At 44.9% G+C, this 17,631-nt stretch overlaps 1 protein-coding gene across 1 annotated transcript in view; it reads left to right on the forward strand.

The window, feature by feature from the left end:
- Positions 1-17,631, forward strand: part of PDZD7 (PDZ domain containing 7) — a 721,728-nt gene that overhangs the window by 205,023 nt on the left and 499,074 nt on the right. The window contains exon 5 of the mRNA XM_086922676.1: positions 13,453-13,629. Within this exon, the coding sequence (XP_086778802.1) occupies positions 13,453-13,629 (177 nt within the window). The remainder of the gene's footprint in view (positions 1-13,452; positions 13,630-17,631) is intronic.

The raw sequence follows: 17,631 nt of genomic DNA on the forward strand, positions 1-17,631 counted from the left end.
CTTTCCCCCCAGGCACGCAAACAGGTTGCAGTCGCCCTTGTGGGCTCGAGGTTAGATTATTGTAACTCTCTGTATATGGAAGCCAACAAAAGCCTTATACAACGACTGCAGATTGTGCAGAATGCTGCAGCACGCTTTGTCCTGGCTCTTCCGAAAACCTCTTCTGCCACTGCTGCCAGGAAAGACCTTCATTGGCTTCCTGTCCAGCACAGAATCTCTTTTAAAATTCTTTGTCTGGCCTACAGAGCACTGACAGAAGGTTCCTCGAGTGCTATTTGCTCTCTTCTCACGCGTTATGTCCCTACAAGAGGCCTTCGCTCTGCGGGACGCTGTCAACTTGTTGTGCCTCGTTTCAAACTTGCTAGATGGGGAGCCAGAGCTTTCTCCGTGGTTGCTCCGCAGCTTTGGAATTCTATCCCAATTGAAATTAAAACTCTTCCTTCAATAGAGTCATTTAAAAAGGCCTTTTAAGAGGGCCTACCAATGAGAGAATGCTGCAGAGGGGGGGACTTAGCTTCTATATTTGATTTAGGCGCCTTGACGCCCATTGGGCTAAGTATGCGCAAGATAAGAACCGTTTCATTCATTCATTCATTCAGGGTGTGCTAGGCCCTGTTGAACTACAACAGCTGGTTCAGTAGAACTCAGAGTATTCTAAGCTAAGTTATATGTACCTTGGTACTTATGTGATCTTTCAAATGATATTCTTAGGATACGTGTGGTAAAACAACAGCAGGCTCAAATCCCAACCGCTGCTCACCAATGTGAGAAATTGGCCTGATATGCAGTGCTCACTATTCTAGTGATCACTATGTATCAGTCCAAATGACCCTTATTGATGATTGGTTGTAAGTCAACCGTAGACCAGCTATCCTAGTAGCATGGACAAGAGCAGTCTTTAGGCTAGACTCTAGAGGGCGTGTTAAGCCAGCTGTTATACCATCACATATACCCCTTGAACACCAAGTGAAAGGAAACCACACAAGTTGTTATGAAAATAAAAGGATATTTATTTAGAACACAACAGCCCTGGACTCTTTATGAGGTCAGGGCGCTAAGCACAATACAAAGCTCTTATGAAAATACTTTAAGTCGCACAATTTACACGAATGCCCGAGGGGCACAAAAAACCATATTCTCTAAAAGTGGAATGCGAAATACTAGCAGATAAGTAACTAGTCTCAAAGGCTTTGGGATCGCTAGAACTGGACTACTGAACCTTCAGATTACGAGCAGGAGGCCTAGGGAGATCGGGTGCAGAGTGTGCACTCTCACGCGGGATGCGGGACAAAGTCTATGGATGCTAGATTTCGTAAAGTTAGTGTTATCGGACGAATCCGACTAGGTAGAGCTGAAACGAAAAAGGATCTGGACCCTTGGATAGTTAAGCTATGCTGGAGCACCGAAATGCTCAGGTTACCTAGCCTAGGGGCTGCGGCTGCATAGGGCTGAAAAGACGTCGGGAATCCTCGTTGCAGTCTATGGAGCCTGAAAGAAGAAGTTGCTGGCAGGCGACAAGTGATGAAGTCCGATGTGAACCAAGCCTGGATCGGTGATGGAGGATACCTGTAAGCAGAGGGGACCAAGTTCTGAATCACTAGCCAGTGATTAGATGGGCACCAGGATGGCACCGGACGAAGTCACCTCGACCAGGTGAGTGGGCGACGCTGGGCTCTGCAGTCTCTCGGACCAGGAGGCGTTTTCGGTGACCAGGATAGAGGTGCGAGCTGTCCCACAAAGGTATCTGCTGTCGACTTCGCTGGACCCAGGATTGGGGCAACAACTCTTGGCAAATGCAAGCCCACGCGGTGGACTCAGAATGGCGTCTGGAGTGGACCAGGAGGGTCAGGGGTGCTCCTCTGTTGGAGGGGAGCAAGGGCCAGTCCGGAGCAACCAGACCAGTGTTGGAAATGTCGTCGTTCGTCGTCAGGAGGGCCACAAGCCAACAGGTAAGTAGCCGGACAACGTGGTGAGCAGCAAAGAGCAGAAGGGCCCCACGCAGATCTGGTGGATGCTGGGGGGCTGGACTCGGTGCTGGAGCTGCTCAGGGTTAGGGCTTCTCAAACCCCAAAGCACTCACTCGAGGATCCCTCGGCGGTCGTGCTGGGCATGCGTCGTGCAGTCTTGAAGATGGCCGGTCCCTCGAGGTCTTGTCACACCCACGAATCTCAGCTGGGCTGATGATGCAGGTAGAGGTCAGAGGTGCCAGGGAAGCCGGGTCTCGTCGAGCTGGGCAGTCTTGATCCGGCGGAGAGACTTGGGTAGTGCCTGCTGGGCAGGGTGGCTACTCCTTAGCCACAAGTGAGAGTCTTCTGAAAGGTTCAAGAGTTCTTTCGTGGAAAGTCATCAAGATTCGGAATTATCTACTCTGGAAGGGTCCCCGCTCCCACCTTTATACTAAAGAAAGGGGCTGGTACGGGACTAGGTCCTGCCCATGGGTGGGACCAGGAAGGGGGGTGGTTACACCCCTCTCCCATGCCAGACTTTCCCCAGCTCAGGGGCTGGTGTGCCCCTGGAACTGGTTCTAGCCAGCCTATGCATAGTGAGCACCGGGGTGCCACTTGCAGTCACCTTCCTCTAAAGCCCTGCCTACCCAGGATACACAAAACCCTGTCTGGGATGGTGCTAGCACCGCCCCTGACAGGAAACCCTTTGTCCAAGCTCTCCTCGCTGGAAGGACTCCCAGCAGCAGGAGGTCAGACTTGTGTCTGTGGTGGCAGCATCCATTTTGTGATGCTGAGGCTCGAGTTAACTTTAACCGGGGTTCACAGTTACACACATGTCGTGTCCCTCTAGAAGGGTGGAATGCTAACCCCGTCACCAGAATTGGCGAGGGGTTAGTATTCCAATTCGTATGACACCTTACTCGACATGTTTTGATAAAGCGATACCAGAGTTGGCATATAACCGCGAGGATTATAATGCACTTAAGAGTATATGGTATGCGTTATCATGGAACAGCTATTAGGACTTGTTTCCGCAAGCTGCAAACGGGCTCAGCTCATGCCAGAGCACCATCTCACATGATTCCAAGCACTCTGCCTCCAGGATTGTTAAGGCCTGCCATAGGAGTGACTGATAGGAATCTATGTGTCCATTTTAGGGTTAGATATACGTATACTATATCTAAAGCAAAGGGTGATTACACCACTTTGCCCCAGCTGTCATGCAGCCAGTTGTGTCTGATATAGATGGCCAGCCAGGGGTGGCATAATGCATGCTGCAGCCCCTGGTAGGCCCTGGGTACACCTATGCCCTGAGTTACAGGGTCTGATAAGGTGGCCCAGTACCAATTGGTATATGCACCTAAGGTACATGGAATCCATTTTACAGAGAGAGCAGTAGGCCTGGGGCCCTGAATAGCAGGGTCCCAGGTCAACTAAGTCAGAAAACCAGCAAAACACCAGGCAAAAAGTTGGGGGCAACCATAGTCAGGTATCCACCCTCCTACAGGGGGGGGACCTCACTTTGTGCCCAGCTCATCAAACATCACCTTGGAACTCGCTCCAGGGGTCCAGACCTTGTCAAACTTGTGCAGACCTCCTTGTGCCTTGTACACAGTTTCCTCAGCCTGCTTGCACCAGTCCATGTTTTTGTCCTACTGCACCAGGAATAAAGCGATCCTCCATCCCCAAAGTCTCCCCATGTCCCATCTGCCCACCATCATTTCCACAATATCTGAGTATGTCTGAGTACAGTCAGATCCTGACAGTAGCAGCTGGTGAAATTTACAAGTGGTGGCACGTAAAAATGTGTGATGAGTGCCGTGTGGCGAGCGATCCCAGCCGTCATAACGGGAGGAGTTGGGGGGGGTCTCCCCCGGGAACAGTTTGAAAAAATAGTGGGCAAATGGTACGTTTTCATGTAAATGTGAGAAAGCAAGAAGGTTAATAAAGCAATTGTGAAATTGTAATTATGACATCCAAAAAGAGTTTTCATATGATAACTCTCGGTTTCCAGGCAAAACACGAACATAGCGATTATTAAATCAGAGCTAAAGACAGGTTGTTTATTTTGAAAATTATTTATAACGTCATAGCTGTCTTGGTGTGTTTCGGTAATTCTATGTTTTTTGTTCTGACTGTCTTATGATAGGACCATGGACGCTCTCGGAATACAAGAGTTTCTAAGACCAGAGGCTCAATAATTTGCAAAGCAGTATCAGCCTGTGTCACTTGTTACAGTCTTATTATGTAGCACAGATTGCAATATGCACTTTATGAGTCCAGGAATAACGATAACCATCACACAACAGATAACTTCTAGACGTGTTGCTACCCTAAAATCTCCTTCATGGCATTTGCATTATTAACCCCATGCCTTGGACGTAGACGGCATCTGTTCTGTTCCTTGCTGATCATGTGTTGGTAATCCCTAACTGAGGCGTAAGAGTCCAAAAGGCACCACATCATTACCCAGATTAACTACTAGTACTGGTGTGCAGATTCATAAATGCCAGGACAACAGATTACAGAAACCACTAAAAGACTAGTTAGATCAAAACTGTATTTCATTGATGTGAGAAGTTGGCCTGGCATATGATGTCCACTATTCTAGTGGGCACCTTGCACCAGTCCAAACGAACCTTATTGATGGTAGGTTTAAAGTCAACCTTATAGAAAGCTATCCTAGTGGTAGCTGTGGAGAGCAGCCTTCAGGCTAAGTCTTCAAAGGAATGTAAAGCAGCTTATTTTACCATTCTATAATTTCTTGAATGATCAAATGAAACTACACCACACAAGGTATCTATCAAATATATATGTATTTATTCTAAACACAACCCCTCCAGTCTCTTTATGAGGCTAGAGGTGAAAGTACAATACAAGGAACTTAATTAGCATACGATAAGTTGCACAGTATACGTTTTGCCCTAGGGGCCTCACAAACCATATACTAAAATAGTGGTATAAGAACCACGTGCGGGATAGAAGTGAGGCCTAGGGCCTCTAGAACCACTGGGGCGACCAGGAACCACCCAAGGTAGGGAAGTAGGAGACCCACAGGGGACGCGTGCAGTGTTTAAACACAGCCGTGAATCACAATTGACTTCTATGGAAGAAATACAAGTTACAATTTTAAAGATTAAGGACACTTAGGGGTGAACTACGATGGAACCCTGTTAGACTTAGACACTTCGAGAGTCAAGACCCACGGGAGCACCGGAGTAACTTGTGTTACCTCACCCTGGGAAGCCTGGTGCAAAGGTGTATTTTGGTGTCGGGTTTCGTTGTCCAATGGAGAGCTACGAAGAAGTGCTGCAGGTGACCAGAGGAAAAGTGTCCGGGTGGATCCAGGGGTGGATCGGAGATCTGAAGAACCTGGAAGCAGAGGGGACAGAGTCTGGGTCACTAGCCAGTGACCAGGATGGCGACAGGAAGATGCCAGCCGATGTCGGGTGATTTCATGTGAAGGAGGTGAAGCTTGACTCTTCAGCCACGAGGACCAGGAGGCGTCGACGATGACCAGGAGCTGGATTCACGCTATCCCACGCTATAGAGTGCTGCAGCGTCGGAATCCGGATTGGACCCAACAAGCCTTGGCAACAGCAACCCACGCAAGCTGACAAGATTGGCTTCGGTGCAGACCAGCAAGGTCTTAGGGACTCCCCCTTTGGAGAGGAGTCAGAGCACATCTGAAGCAACCAGTAAAGCTCAAGAAACAAAGTATTGTCCTTCGTGGGGACCCACTAGCCAACAGACTAGGGATCGCGAAGGAACCTCAAGCTGCGGTGAACAAGAAGTGGACTTACTGAACACTCGTGGAGTGCAGGCCTCTCCGATTCAGTGCAAACGGTGCTTGGGGCAAGGGCAACAAATACCCTACTGCACAACTTCAGGAGACTTTGGGAAGTAGGTGCACTTGCAAAATTGCAGGATGTCCAGGTGTTCCGGTCCCACGTCTCTCTTGATAGCTACAGGTGTCAGCTTTGCTGGGGACTCGTGTCAGCCTCGGAGATGTCTGGAAGTTCATGTCCTGTGTCACAGATTCTTTAGGATCCGGCGGGAGCCTCGAAAATGCAGACTGGTAAGTTGCTTCTTTGGTGCCTGTTTGAGCAGGGAGGTCACTCCTTGACCTCAAGGGAGATTTCTTCCATCTTCCAGTTGATATGGAATGTCGAAGGTCCAAGATATATGTTGCAGAGGTAATCTAAAGTCCTAGAGACTGGGTTCCTATACTTATACTAAGTTTAGGGGTTGGACTAATTCTAGGGTCCCATCTTTGGGAGGACCTGGGGAGGGGGTGGTTACACCCCTTCCCCTTTGTCCAGTTTCGTGCCAGAGCTGGGGCTGAGTGCCCCAGCAACCGGTTTGAACTGGGAAATGCATGGAGCACCTTGTGTGCCCCAGGCAGTGTCTGGAAAGCATTCACTGAATACAACCCACCCTGCCCCAATACACTAAAACCTGTCTGGGGAGGTGCTGGCACCTCCCTGGACAGGAAACCTATTGTCCAGGCCTCCCCTGCCGGAGTTTCGTCCAGCAGCAGGAAGTCAGACTCGTGTCCGTGGCAGCAGCATCCATTTTGTGATGCTGTGGCTCTTTTAAACTTTAACTGGGTATACCAGCGTGTACATGTCTTCTCCCTCTAGAAGGGTGGAATGCTACCCCCACCGCCAGAACTGGTGTGGGGGTAGTATTCCAAAGCGTTTGACACCAAACATGACATGTTTTGATAACGCCAAACCAAAGTTAGCATTAACCGCGAGGATTATAATGCACTTGAGTTTATGGTATGGCTATATCATAGAACAGCTATAAGGAGATATTTCTGAAAGCTGCAGAGAGGCTCAGCTCATGCTAGGGAACCCTCTAACACAAAACCAAGCACTCTGCCTTCAGGATTGTTAAGTCCTGCCATAGGAGTGACTTATAGGTTACTACGTGTCTATATATATATATATATATAGGTAGATATAGTAGATATAGGTATACTATATCTAAGTAAGGGGTGCTTACACTACCTTACCCAGGCTGCAAGTGCAGACCTATGGTGCCATGTAGGAAGGCTTCCCAGGGGTGGCATAATACATGCTGCAGCCCCTGGTAGGCCTCTGGGGTACCTATGCCCTGGGTGCCTAAGGTACCATGTACAGGGACTCACAAGGGTAGCCCAGCAACCAATCTTGTATGTACCGAAAGTACATGCAATGAATTTAGAGAGCCAAGCAGATAGGCTGGGGCCCTGGATATCAGGATCCCAGCCAACTAAGTCAAAAAACTTCAAAACACCAGGCAAAAAGTGGGGGTTACCATGCAGTTGGATTCCACCTTCCTACAATCGAGAACATGGACATGACTCCAGCATGAAATCGTTCATCACAGTAGAACCTCATTTTGTTTATCTAAATCCCTTTGATACATGACCAGGCACCATAACAGGAGCATTGTTATTGAAATCATACCCTGAAGAGAAACTGTCCACATACTACCATACACATGCAGTAGTCTATAGAGAAGCAGGGCTGTAATCAAAGCCAAACAATGATCTAAAATGTCCATTCTGGGACTCGGTGTGGCCAAATTCAAATGAAAGCTTGATGCAATGCAATTGAAGAGCTGTGCATGCTGCATGGTTTGTTTTGTGACATTCACCTGAAGTGCTCACTGACAGCAGAGGCTCTTGGTATGCTGTTCATCAGACCTGTGAGTATTTGGTTTACAGTAATTGTTGAAGTGTGGCAGTTAACCAGCTCGGCTCACACCTACTTCTCCAATCTCTCATTGAGGCCTATTTCTCCATATTGTTCTCACTTTGCCCATGCATGTTTACCCCTCTACACAGAGCGCAAAACTATCCCAGGGTCATACACTAGTAGCTCATCTAGGCAAGCATTTTGCTTTGCATTCTGGAACTTATAGTCCCACTTTTATAACCGACTAAATTATGAGACTACAAATCAAGAACTAGGTACTTTTCCATCTCGGAGCCAGGTCTAAAACACAGTGTATACATTCTTAATGAAGGTTTGGGGGATCTGGTAGGTGGGGTTCTGGGTCCTGTATAAACATTTTGATGGAGTAATCATTTTGTAAAAGCTACCCTTGCAAACATGGAGATTGGGAGGCCCCTCCAATATCTCACTCTTGTTTAAACTCCTCCAGAAGTGTCATTAGGTTCTGACATAAGAATTTGTGCTGATCCTTTGTAGTGTACATTCCCAGGTACTTAAAACTTGAAACTTAATGGACATTTCCACTCTATATCCGGATGCAGTGTATGGATGAAAACAATGATTTATGTCCATTATGTCGACATTCCAGCTTGTTCCCAAAATCTATTGATGATATACAGGATTCCGGGCACCGAACATTATGCAGCAGTACTGGAACAATTTTCCAAGTAGGGGTGTTTCCATTCAATGCAATATAACTGAAGTCATAAGGATTTTGAAAAATTCACGTGTCACAAAGACTAATTGTAGCTAATGAGACATGTCCATTACGCAGGCGAGTGGTAAGGGTGTGTTATGTAGCTGTTGGTGCATTCTGGAGCATACTTTCACAAATCTGTTAATTTTACTGTCAGCACATTTCCAGCGAAATGGCCACAACATTCACATGACATGGAGCCAACACAACCTCAACATAATCTCCTACGCCGACGACACCCAGCTGATCCTCTCCCTGACCAACGACCCCGCCGCTGCCAGAGCCAACCTGCACGAAGGGATGAAAGAGGTAGCCGACTGGATGACCACGAGCCGCCTGAAACTGAACTCAGATAAGACGGAGGTCCTCATCCTGGGCTCCTCGCCCTCCGCCTGGGACGACTCCTGGTGGCCCCCCGCCCTGGGCACCGCACCCAAACCAACGGACCACGCACGCAACCTGGGCTTCATCCTGGACTCCTCCCTCTCCATGACCAGGCAAGTCAACGCCGTCTCCTCGTCGTGCTTCAACATCCTGCGCATGCTGCGGAAGATCTTCTGGTGGATCCCCACAGAGACCAGGAAGACCGTCACCCAGGCCCTCGTCACCAGCCGACTGGACTACGGCAACGCACTCTACGCCGGAACCACCGCCAAGATCCAGAAGAGGCTCCAGCGCATCCAGAACGCCTGGGCTAGACTCATCCTCGACATCCCACGACACAGCCACATCTCCGGACACCTAAGAGACCTACACTGGCTCCCGGTCAACAAGAGAATCACCTTCCGCCTCCTTACCCACGCACACAAAGCTCTCCACGATCAAGGCCCGAGCTACCTCAACAACCGCATCAACTTCTACGCTCCCAAACGCCACCTCCGATCTGCCAGCCACGCCCTCGCCGCCGTTCCACGCATCCGCAGAGCCACCACAGGAGGAAGGTCCTTCTCCTACCTGGCCGCCAAGACCTGGAACTCCCTCCCGGCCGACCTGCGCCTGACCCAAGACCACCTCTCCTTCAGGAAGAAACTCAAGACCTGGCTGTTCGAGCATTAGCGGCACCCCCCCTCCCAAGCGCCTCGAGACCCTACGGGTAGGTAGTGCGCTCTATAAATGTCTTTGATTGATTGATTGATTGATCGGACAAAACCACAGCACATAAATAAATGGTAATGCGAGAAAATTGGGTTTCAGCAAATATTTATAATTTGTACATCACCATGTAAAGTGTCTATTTTGTTTTTTATCCTATTACATTCTTTGCTTTCATCCCACTTCAGAAAATACAAAAAGTGTTTTATTTGTGCTGTTGACATATGTGTACAGTTCATTTACAGGTATTTAAAGTTTTATTGTGTGATAGAAATACAACTGACAGCCTTTCCTTTCACAGTCCCTGTACTCCAGTAATATTATCAGATACTTCACCTGCTAAATGCTCTAATTGTGCTGTTACAGAAAGAACAGTAAACCTCAGTCTCCATGTTAAAAGAATAAACAGCAGGTTGTTAGAAGACATAGTCTGACATTTGGCCTCTCTCTCCAAACGCACCACAAATGTGTTAAGATAAAAATAATTTGAAGGCATCTTTATTGCTCATTCATCTTCTGAACTCAAACATGGTTATTTTGATGATGCCACAGCACCCCCTTACCCTTAATTCCATAGAATATTGGATAAGCCGTCTGCTGAATATAGGAGGAGATCCTCCACACAATAGGAAATAATGCCTTCCCTGTCCCTCCCCCGAATCTGTGCGTCGTTCCTCGCCTTTTGTGCCAATAGCTTTAGCGCCAATGGTCCTAGCACCATGGCTCACAACCAATGAAGACAGGTGATCCCTGTCTCCTACCTCTTTTTAAGGGTAACATTTGTGAGTTGTATCGTACCTTGGCCATTGGATCTGTGTGCAGTAGGGAGACCCACACCATAAACTCCCAGCTAAAGCCCATTTTTTTAGTGGATGGATTGTAAATAGGTCCATTGTAGTAAATCAAATGCTTGTTTGGCACCCAGAGCCAGCAGAACTGATGGCTTGTGGATAGTTTGTATTTTTGAGAGGCATCCATACAGTTGTTTAAGGTTGTAGCTCATCGACCTAGTGTAGTAATAACAGGAGTTCGCTTAATAATTTCCCATAATTTGCATATCCGCCAAAGATGTATAATATCAACTACAGTCACCAAGAAATTGAAGAAACATATTTAATTTTTCATTCATCAGAATTAGTGTTCAGTGCTCATGATCACACAGTAAAATATAGAAACATTAGCTGAAATTGTATATAAAATTGGTAATGGACCCTATAAAGTCATTTGTATACACGTGTTCAGTTAATGCCTTTTAATGGCTAACTGTTTGATAACATTCCAGATCAGGATCTTCAGATTACGTCTTGAGGGTCCAGGCCATTGACGTGCAGGATCTGATATCCCTTGTTATGTGCCGATCTACCCCTGTTGGACTGTGTATCCACTCCTTTCCCACCCCGATGACTCTACCGACAGGCTTCAAACTACCCACCTCCTCAATAGTTGAGGTGCCTGTCGACCCTCCGATTCTAATCTCCAAACTATACTATACTTACAACTTGTTACCACCATTGGTGGCCGACACAGATGAATACCGGTGGGGCAGGTAAGTGGGGCGGGGGGCCGATGGGACGCTCGCGGGGGAGCACGTGGCGGGGGGATACTAAACATTTTAAAATAAAAAACACTTACCTTGTGCCGCCCGCCGCCTCGCGCTCCTCTGCTGCCAGTTCCTGGTCCCAGCAGTCCCTGGGACAGCATCACGGACTCCCCATTAAATCCCCACTCTGCTCTCAATCATGAGAGCAGCATGGGGATTGGCCTTGAGTCGGCAGGATTAACGCTCGCTCAGGCACAGGGAGTCTGTGCTTTTCTCCAACCGAGCTGTGCAATACAGCTGGGTTGGACAAACCTAAGTGCACATGTCAGTTTAGCTGGCCTAAGATGGCAGGCCAAACTGACGTGCTCACTTAAAAGTGCACATTTACCACTCCTCCTCCCCCTCTTCCCATGGCCCAGCCTCACCCCTCCCTGCTCAGCCAGCAGATGAAAAATAAAACAATAATAAAGTATTTTTATTTTTCAGCTGCTGGCTCTAAGCCAGTGGGTCAACGCTCCTCCACTGGTTACCATGTTCCTGTAGTACTGTTCCTCACACCTCTGGGGATGTTGGTAGGTTTTCGTGTGGCTCGAGATACACACCTCCCGCCACTAAACATTTGGATCGTCGTATTCAGTTACTGTTTCGAAGGTGCATCATTCATTATGCCTTTTATAGTATTTTATTTGAAACTGATTAGTCCTAAGTGATGGTCGGGTTTCCATCCTTTCCCATGTTAGCATTCTCTCTATCTTTGGGTCCTCGTATTGTAGGGACTTGTCTGGTCTGTAGCTTGGGGTAATATTTTTGTTTTCCCCTCTGACTTTTCACCATCCCTCCAAGTCACAAGTATCTTCTGGGCTGGTGAAAGCCCAGGTTTTACCCTCTGCAGTGATTCACAGTTTTGCAGGGACCAACATAGTGTATGGAATTTCCCATCTATGAAGCTCTGCCTTCACTTTGTAAAAATATCTTCTCCATGTTTGTTATTCTTGGGCATAATCAGGGAACATCGAAGTGTTCATGTTGTCAAATTGGATGGGACATTTTCATTGTATACGACTCATTAATAAAAGTTGCTCCCTTGTTTAACAATAAAAAATTACAACACAAAAAACGAATTGGATTGGACCATTTAGCCTGGTGTCTGTCAGGACATTGTCCAAGTCCTGTAAATGTAGAGCTTTAGCTATGATAGGCCAGTGTTTTGACACAAGATGGTCTCTATGTACTAAATAAAGTCTTTGCCATTTCCTCATCATTAATGTAGTTCATTCATTCTGGAAGTTACTTGGGAACACTGTTTTTTTATTATCATGGGAAGCTTAACCACATGGCTGCTGCGGGGATTTTTGCGCTGTGCTGCAAATTGCGATTCTGGTGCAGATATGACGAGCTCAGCTCGTCATCAGCACACGACACCCGTGGGTGATGACGAGCTGAGCTCGTCATCAGCAGCGAAAGGGTTAAACTTCATTCACTTAATCCTCTTCTCTCAGATACTGATACTGGTTCAAATTCAGAAGATGACTCACAGTATTGAAATCGTGCACTTGAGCAGGAATGTATATCCCTGTCGGTACCCAAGACTGTACAATAAGTAGGCAGCACAATACTGTAAGCACATGTCATCCCCAGGGGTTATGGCGAATGCAAGGAAGATATTGTTGGCAAATTCCCATTTGCCAGGCACTAGCCTATAAGAAAGTGCATTGTGAGACATCTGTTTAGGATGTGCTTTGAAAAATAGATTGTCAAATGCTAATGTGCTAGCAATGAGTGTTTTATAATAATCAGGGGTTGTTTAATAGATTTCAATGTTTTCTCTGATGCTGATATCTGCTATTCCTTTCACAGTACTGAGTGAATATTGCCACTCCTTACGAATGCAGTGTAGTTCCATGCCTAGTTGTAGATGCCTTTGACATAGGACATATAAAGGTGTCCCGAAAGATGCAGTTGTTGATGCTCACTTTTGTATTAATGAATTTAGGCAGCATTGTGACAATCCCTCAAAATGCCTTTCCTGTTTAAAGCATGACGTACAATACTCAAGAACATAGGCTCATTCTTTGTATCCTTCAGATTAAAATGAACTGTTCACCCTCTCCTCCCCATGCCCTTTGTGATCCAAATATACCTTGGTATGGCCGTGCCCATCTCATTATTGCCCCTGAAGCCTATTTCTATAGTATCAACAATGTATTGAGTATTTGAATCATTCATTACTCCAGACCTAAGAATATAGTTCTTATACAGAGCATATGTGTACACATAAAATTCCAGATAGAGTTAATTTAAAATGCTATTAATGAACTGCTGATGCAGGTGGCCAGTCACTAATGCGAAATGTGTAAGCATGTTAGTTAATGATCATTGTGAATATAAACAAAAGTTTATTGTTTATCATGGAACCTCTGCTATTATAACACAATCATTTATTTTCTCTAGGGTTGACGTACTAAATAGAAGGCTGATAGTGGAAAAAGGTTCATCAACGCCTTCTGATAGTGGATCAGAGGATGGAATAAGAAGAATTATTCACCTCTCTACATCCTCAGATGACTACTATTTGGGATTTAACATCAGAGGGGGAAAGGAATTTGGGCTTGGAATTTATGTTTCCAAGTAAGTTACATCTTATGGTTTGCTTAAATGTAATGGTTTTTAACATATATTAGCCATCTAGAATTATCTAGACATTATACAGTTCTCTGAAGTCGCACAACACAAGAAAATGAATAGTCACAATAAAGAGTTACCCTATTTTAAACAATTTGGAATGTAAAACCCTAGCCCCTCACCATGTGTTGGACGTCCAGGTTGTATCTACTGCTTTCAGCTGCCAGAGATCTACCACAGATGTAATATACACAGGATGAAATGAAAGTAGGAAGGAGTCTTGCTGTATAAGCCGCAAGACAAAATAACTGTATTTCAAGAAAATGAAAGAGGTCAGATACAGGTAGGTTATTGGATACGTTTAGACTTGTTTGTTGCCATCGCTCTTGTAGAATTTACCACAAACCTCTCAGCTATGATTGAGAAAATTAGCACTGACCATGCTTTATTTTATTTGTGTATCTATCACTGACCCAGGCTGTGGCCACTTTAAAGCACACAGCAGGGAAAGATACATATGTTAAAGAAAATCTCCTCACCTGCCAGTTGAAGTCTGAAAAGTTTATTCACAAAAGAACACATTTATATCTGTGATCAACGAACCAACCAGCCATAATCTAATCCATTACAAGTGACCTAATCTATCACACATTTTTACACTATTCATGAGTTTTAGATATAATCATGTGATTGTTTTTATACAGAAGCATGTACCAAGGCTGAGATAATGAGAACGAGTGAAATGACCTTCGATTCATAAGCAAATAAACCTTTTGGCTGAGCAAGCCAGTCTTCGTTTTCTCACCTTGAGGTGGTGGGCCGAGCTCAAACTCAGAGACGAGCCTTTCCTTTGGGCATTATTGGTGTGAGCAAGAAAACATGGTTGAGGCAAGTTATGGTTACGGTAATGTAAAGCTTCTAATTTAGAGGGGTTCCATAGAGGTTAGGTTGAGAACATTGAGTACGTAAGAAGTGCAATATGATTACACTGATACCAACCAATCAAATCACTGAGCAAATGAAGGTGATTGCGTGAACTGGGACCTAAAACTCAAATATCTCTATCTCTCGATATAATTCAGTCAATAATTTACCATCATTTACAAGGCTGAGCCCCATTTCTGTGCTAGATTCTTTTCTTCTTATGATTGATCTTTGAATATTGTATTATGAGTCCAGGAGCAAATTGAACATCGCATCAACAGTTTTAAGATCAGTCAATGATGAGAGTTGGATATGTTTTAAAAACGTTATTCTCTTTAAGAGATTAGTAAAGTTCTGCTCTTTTTGTCTTTTTTTTATTTCCGATCAGTCCATAAATTAATGTTTGCAGAAATCTCATCAAAAAGAATGATAAAGCACCAAATAATACATTAAGTTCATTCCATAACAGAATAATTCCCTATACTAAAGATCAGGATCAGATTTTTAGATTTGTAAAAACAATGAAGAGTTTGATTTTTAAAAGAAAAGAGTAAGATCAGAGGAGCATAAAGCTTCAAAGCCAAATTAGAGCAGCAGAACTTCCCATAAAGAGAAATCTGGATACTCAGCCGAGTCAATAAATCCAAGTAAATCAGCATGCAGTTGCAGTAGCAATCTGTCAAATATAAAAAATGACATGGCAAAACAAGGTGTAACAGCAGCGGCAGTAAGCACAACGTCAAGACTCAGGAAAAGGGTAAAAAGGAACACGCACTAATATAAAAGTCAAGAAATTCATATTGCAGACATTGTAGCAAGATTCTTCCACTATGGACCAATCAAGTGGCAACACTCACCACTGAGCAGGTTCATCTCCTCTATTCCCATGAAAATACAAGTGGCTTGCACACTTTATCACAAGACAATCTTGCGTGTTTCGATTTCTGGAAATGTAAGGCTTTTGGTTGGCTAACTTTAGGCAGAAGGCCTATTAATGGAGTATCAACACTATAGAGCACCAGCAGGTTGGGCAGGTACCAGGGTGCATGTCAATAACTAGCCTCATTCACAAGACCCAGAGTTCAAGCTATTTGATTGTGAGTCAGTAGATTGTAATTGGGGGAGGTGGGTTTTAGTTTGTGAGTTTCAGAGAATGAGGACAGCAGAAATAATTTGCCACTCTATTAAGCTTGAAAATCATTTTATCTGGTAGGCTTCCATATGTTCTTTTGCAACAATTGCTAGAATAAATATGATCCTTTAAGGCAGAAGAAGCAGCGGCAGAATGTTATGGAGACTCAGAAGTGGTAGAAAAGTATTTTATGCATTGTTGGCCATTTGAGTGCCCAGTGACAGACCTCTAAGATAAGCTCCATCTATATTTTAGGAAGGAAGTGGCGACAAGGTTGGCCAGTCAAGTGGGAACAAGGCTGAGTCACTAGTACCCAGCCATATGATCTCAGTTTTTGAGACATTCGGACACAACCTGTTCTTACACATCCCTTTTTAGATGTGTTTTAGACCATCTGAAATGAGGTAACACTCCCAAGAATGAGTAGTTTCCCTGATGTGTATTTGAGTATCTTCTGCAGGTATTTGACAACCATACAATTTCTCTAAATACATTTTGCTCAGAATACCATCTATAAACAACACACAATGCCTCCTGACAGAGAAATATTAAGATTGCGTTACTTTTGATAGTTATTTTAGGGTATGTAGTAAAAAGTAGGCATTACGCAATGTCCCTTGCATGGGAAAGCAGCACTCAGTAATATAGACAAATCGGTATCTACACAATAGTTTAACACAGATGGCGTACTTTCACGGATTGACCACCATAACCATTACCTTTAAGGACATGCAAGCCCCTCTTCAATTAAACTTTAATACAAAGAGGACATAAGGGTTGGGTGGTCCCCAGGCGGTCACAGGATCACAATTTGGACTGTAGAAATCGGATTATGACCCTAGCCTGTAAACTGGATAGTGCATTTGTTTTTTGACCCATATTTACACAATTTGATTGTCATTAACCCCTTCCATGCTGATGACGAACCCCAGCGGTCATGCACTACGGTGCTCATGTGCTGATGACGGCTGGGGTTTGTCACGGCCCGCCCCTGTTCGTGCTGTTTACAGCACACCAGGAGAATCGCGGCCACATCGAAGGGGTTAAATAACTATTTGAGTTGATATACACTGAAAAATGCCATCTGTATTAAACTATTGTCTAGATGTTAATTTTTATATATCATTGGTTGCTGCTTTCCCATGCAAAGGATACTTTTTACTGCATCCCCTATACTAACTAAAATAGGTAACTCAATCTCAATACTTCTCCTTCAGGAGGCATTGGGTGTTGTTTATGTTTATACCCAGTCTCCCTTGGGACTATTGGGTTGCTCTGTCAGGTTTTGATTCAGAGTACCATGTAAGCAATGAAGAAGGTCAGATACAGTACTGAACCTTGAGCAGCTTCACACGTAATGTTTTTTATAACGATAGGAAGGAGAACAGTTTTATCTGGTAAGTCGTGTCAAACAGTAACAAGATGTTGAGAGCTGATCCAGAAGTATTTTGTGATCAGCTGACGGACTGAATGCACCTGAGAGATCAAGTAGTATCAAGTTGGAGTTCTGGCATAGATCTTTTTCTTTTTTCCGTTTCTTTTTTATGTTGAGGAAGTATAAATCATTACATACAACAATATACAATAGACATCAAAAGCAGATGAAGTGCAATAGTAATTTCGGTAATCAATCATATATGCATACGCAAAGTCAATAAGTACAGTTCATTAATCCAATAATCAATCAAAAATACATTAAATAGTCTAATTTTACCCCAATTTGAGGTCACCATGAAGTCTAAAATCAAGAAAGCCCTGCCTGACCGGTTCCCAAATTCTGTGCAGTTTACTGCGGTTAGGGTGATTCTGTATCACTGCTTGCTCCAGCCCCCAAAGGGATACAAACTCCTGCTATCGGGATACAGGGTCTGTGGCTTCCATCTGAAGCCAAGCGTGGGCAAACGCGAGCCTAGCAGATGGTATAGCAAAGAAGAACCCCCCCCCCCCACACA

Source organism: Lissotriton vulgaris, chromosome 5 (assembly GCF_964263255.1).
Source record: "Lissotriton vulgaris chromosome 5, aLisVul1.2, whole genome shotgun sequence".
Lineage (NCBI taxonomy): Eukaryota > Metazoa > Chordata > Amphibia > Caudata > Salamandridae > Lissotriton > Lissotriton vulgaris.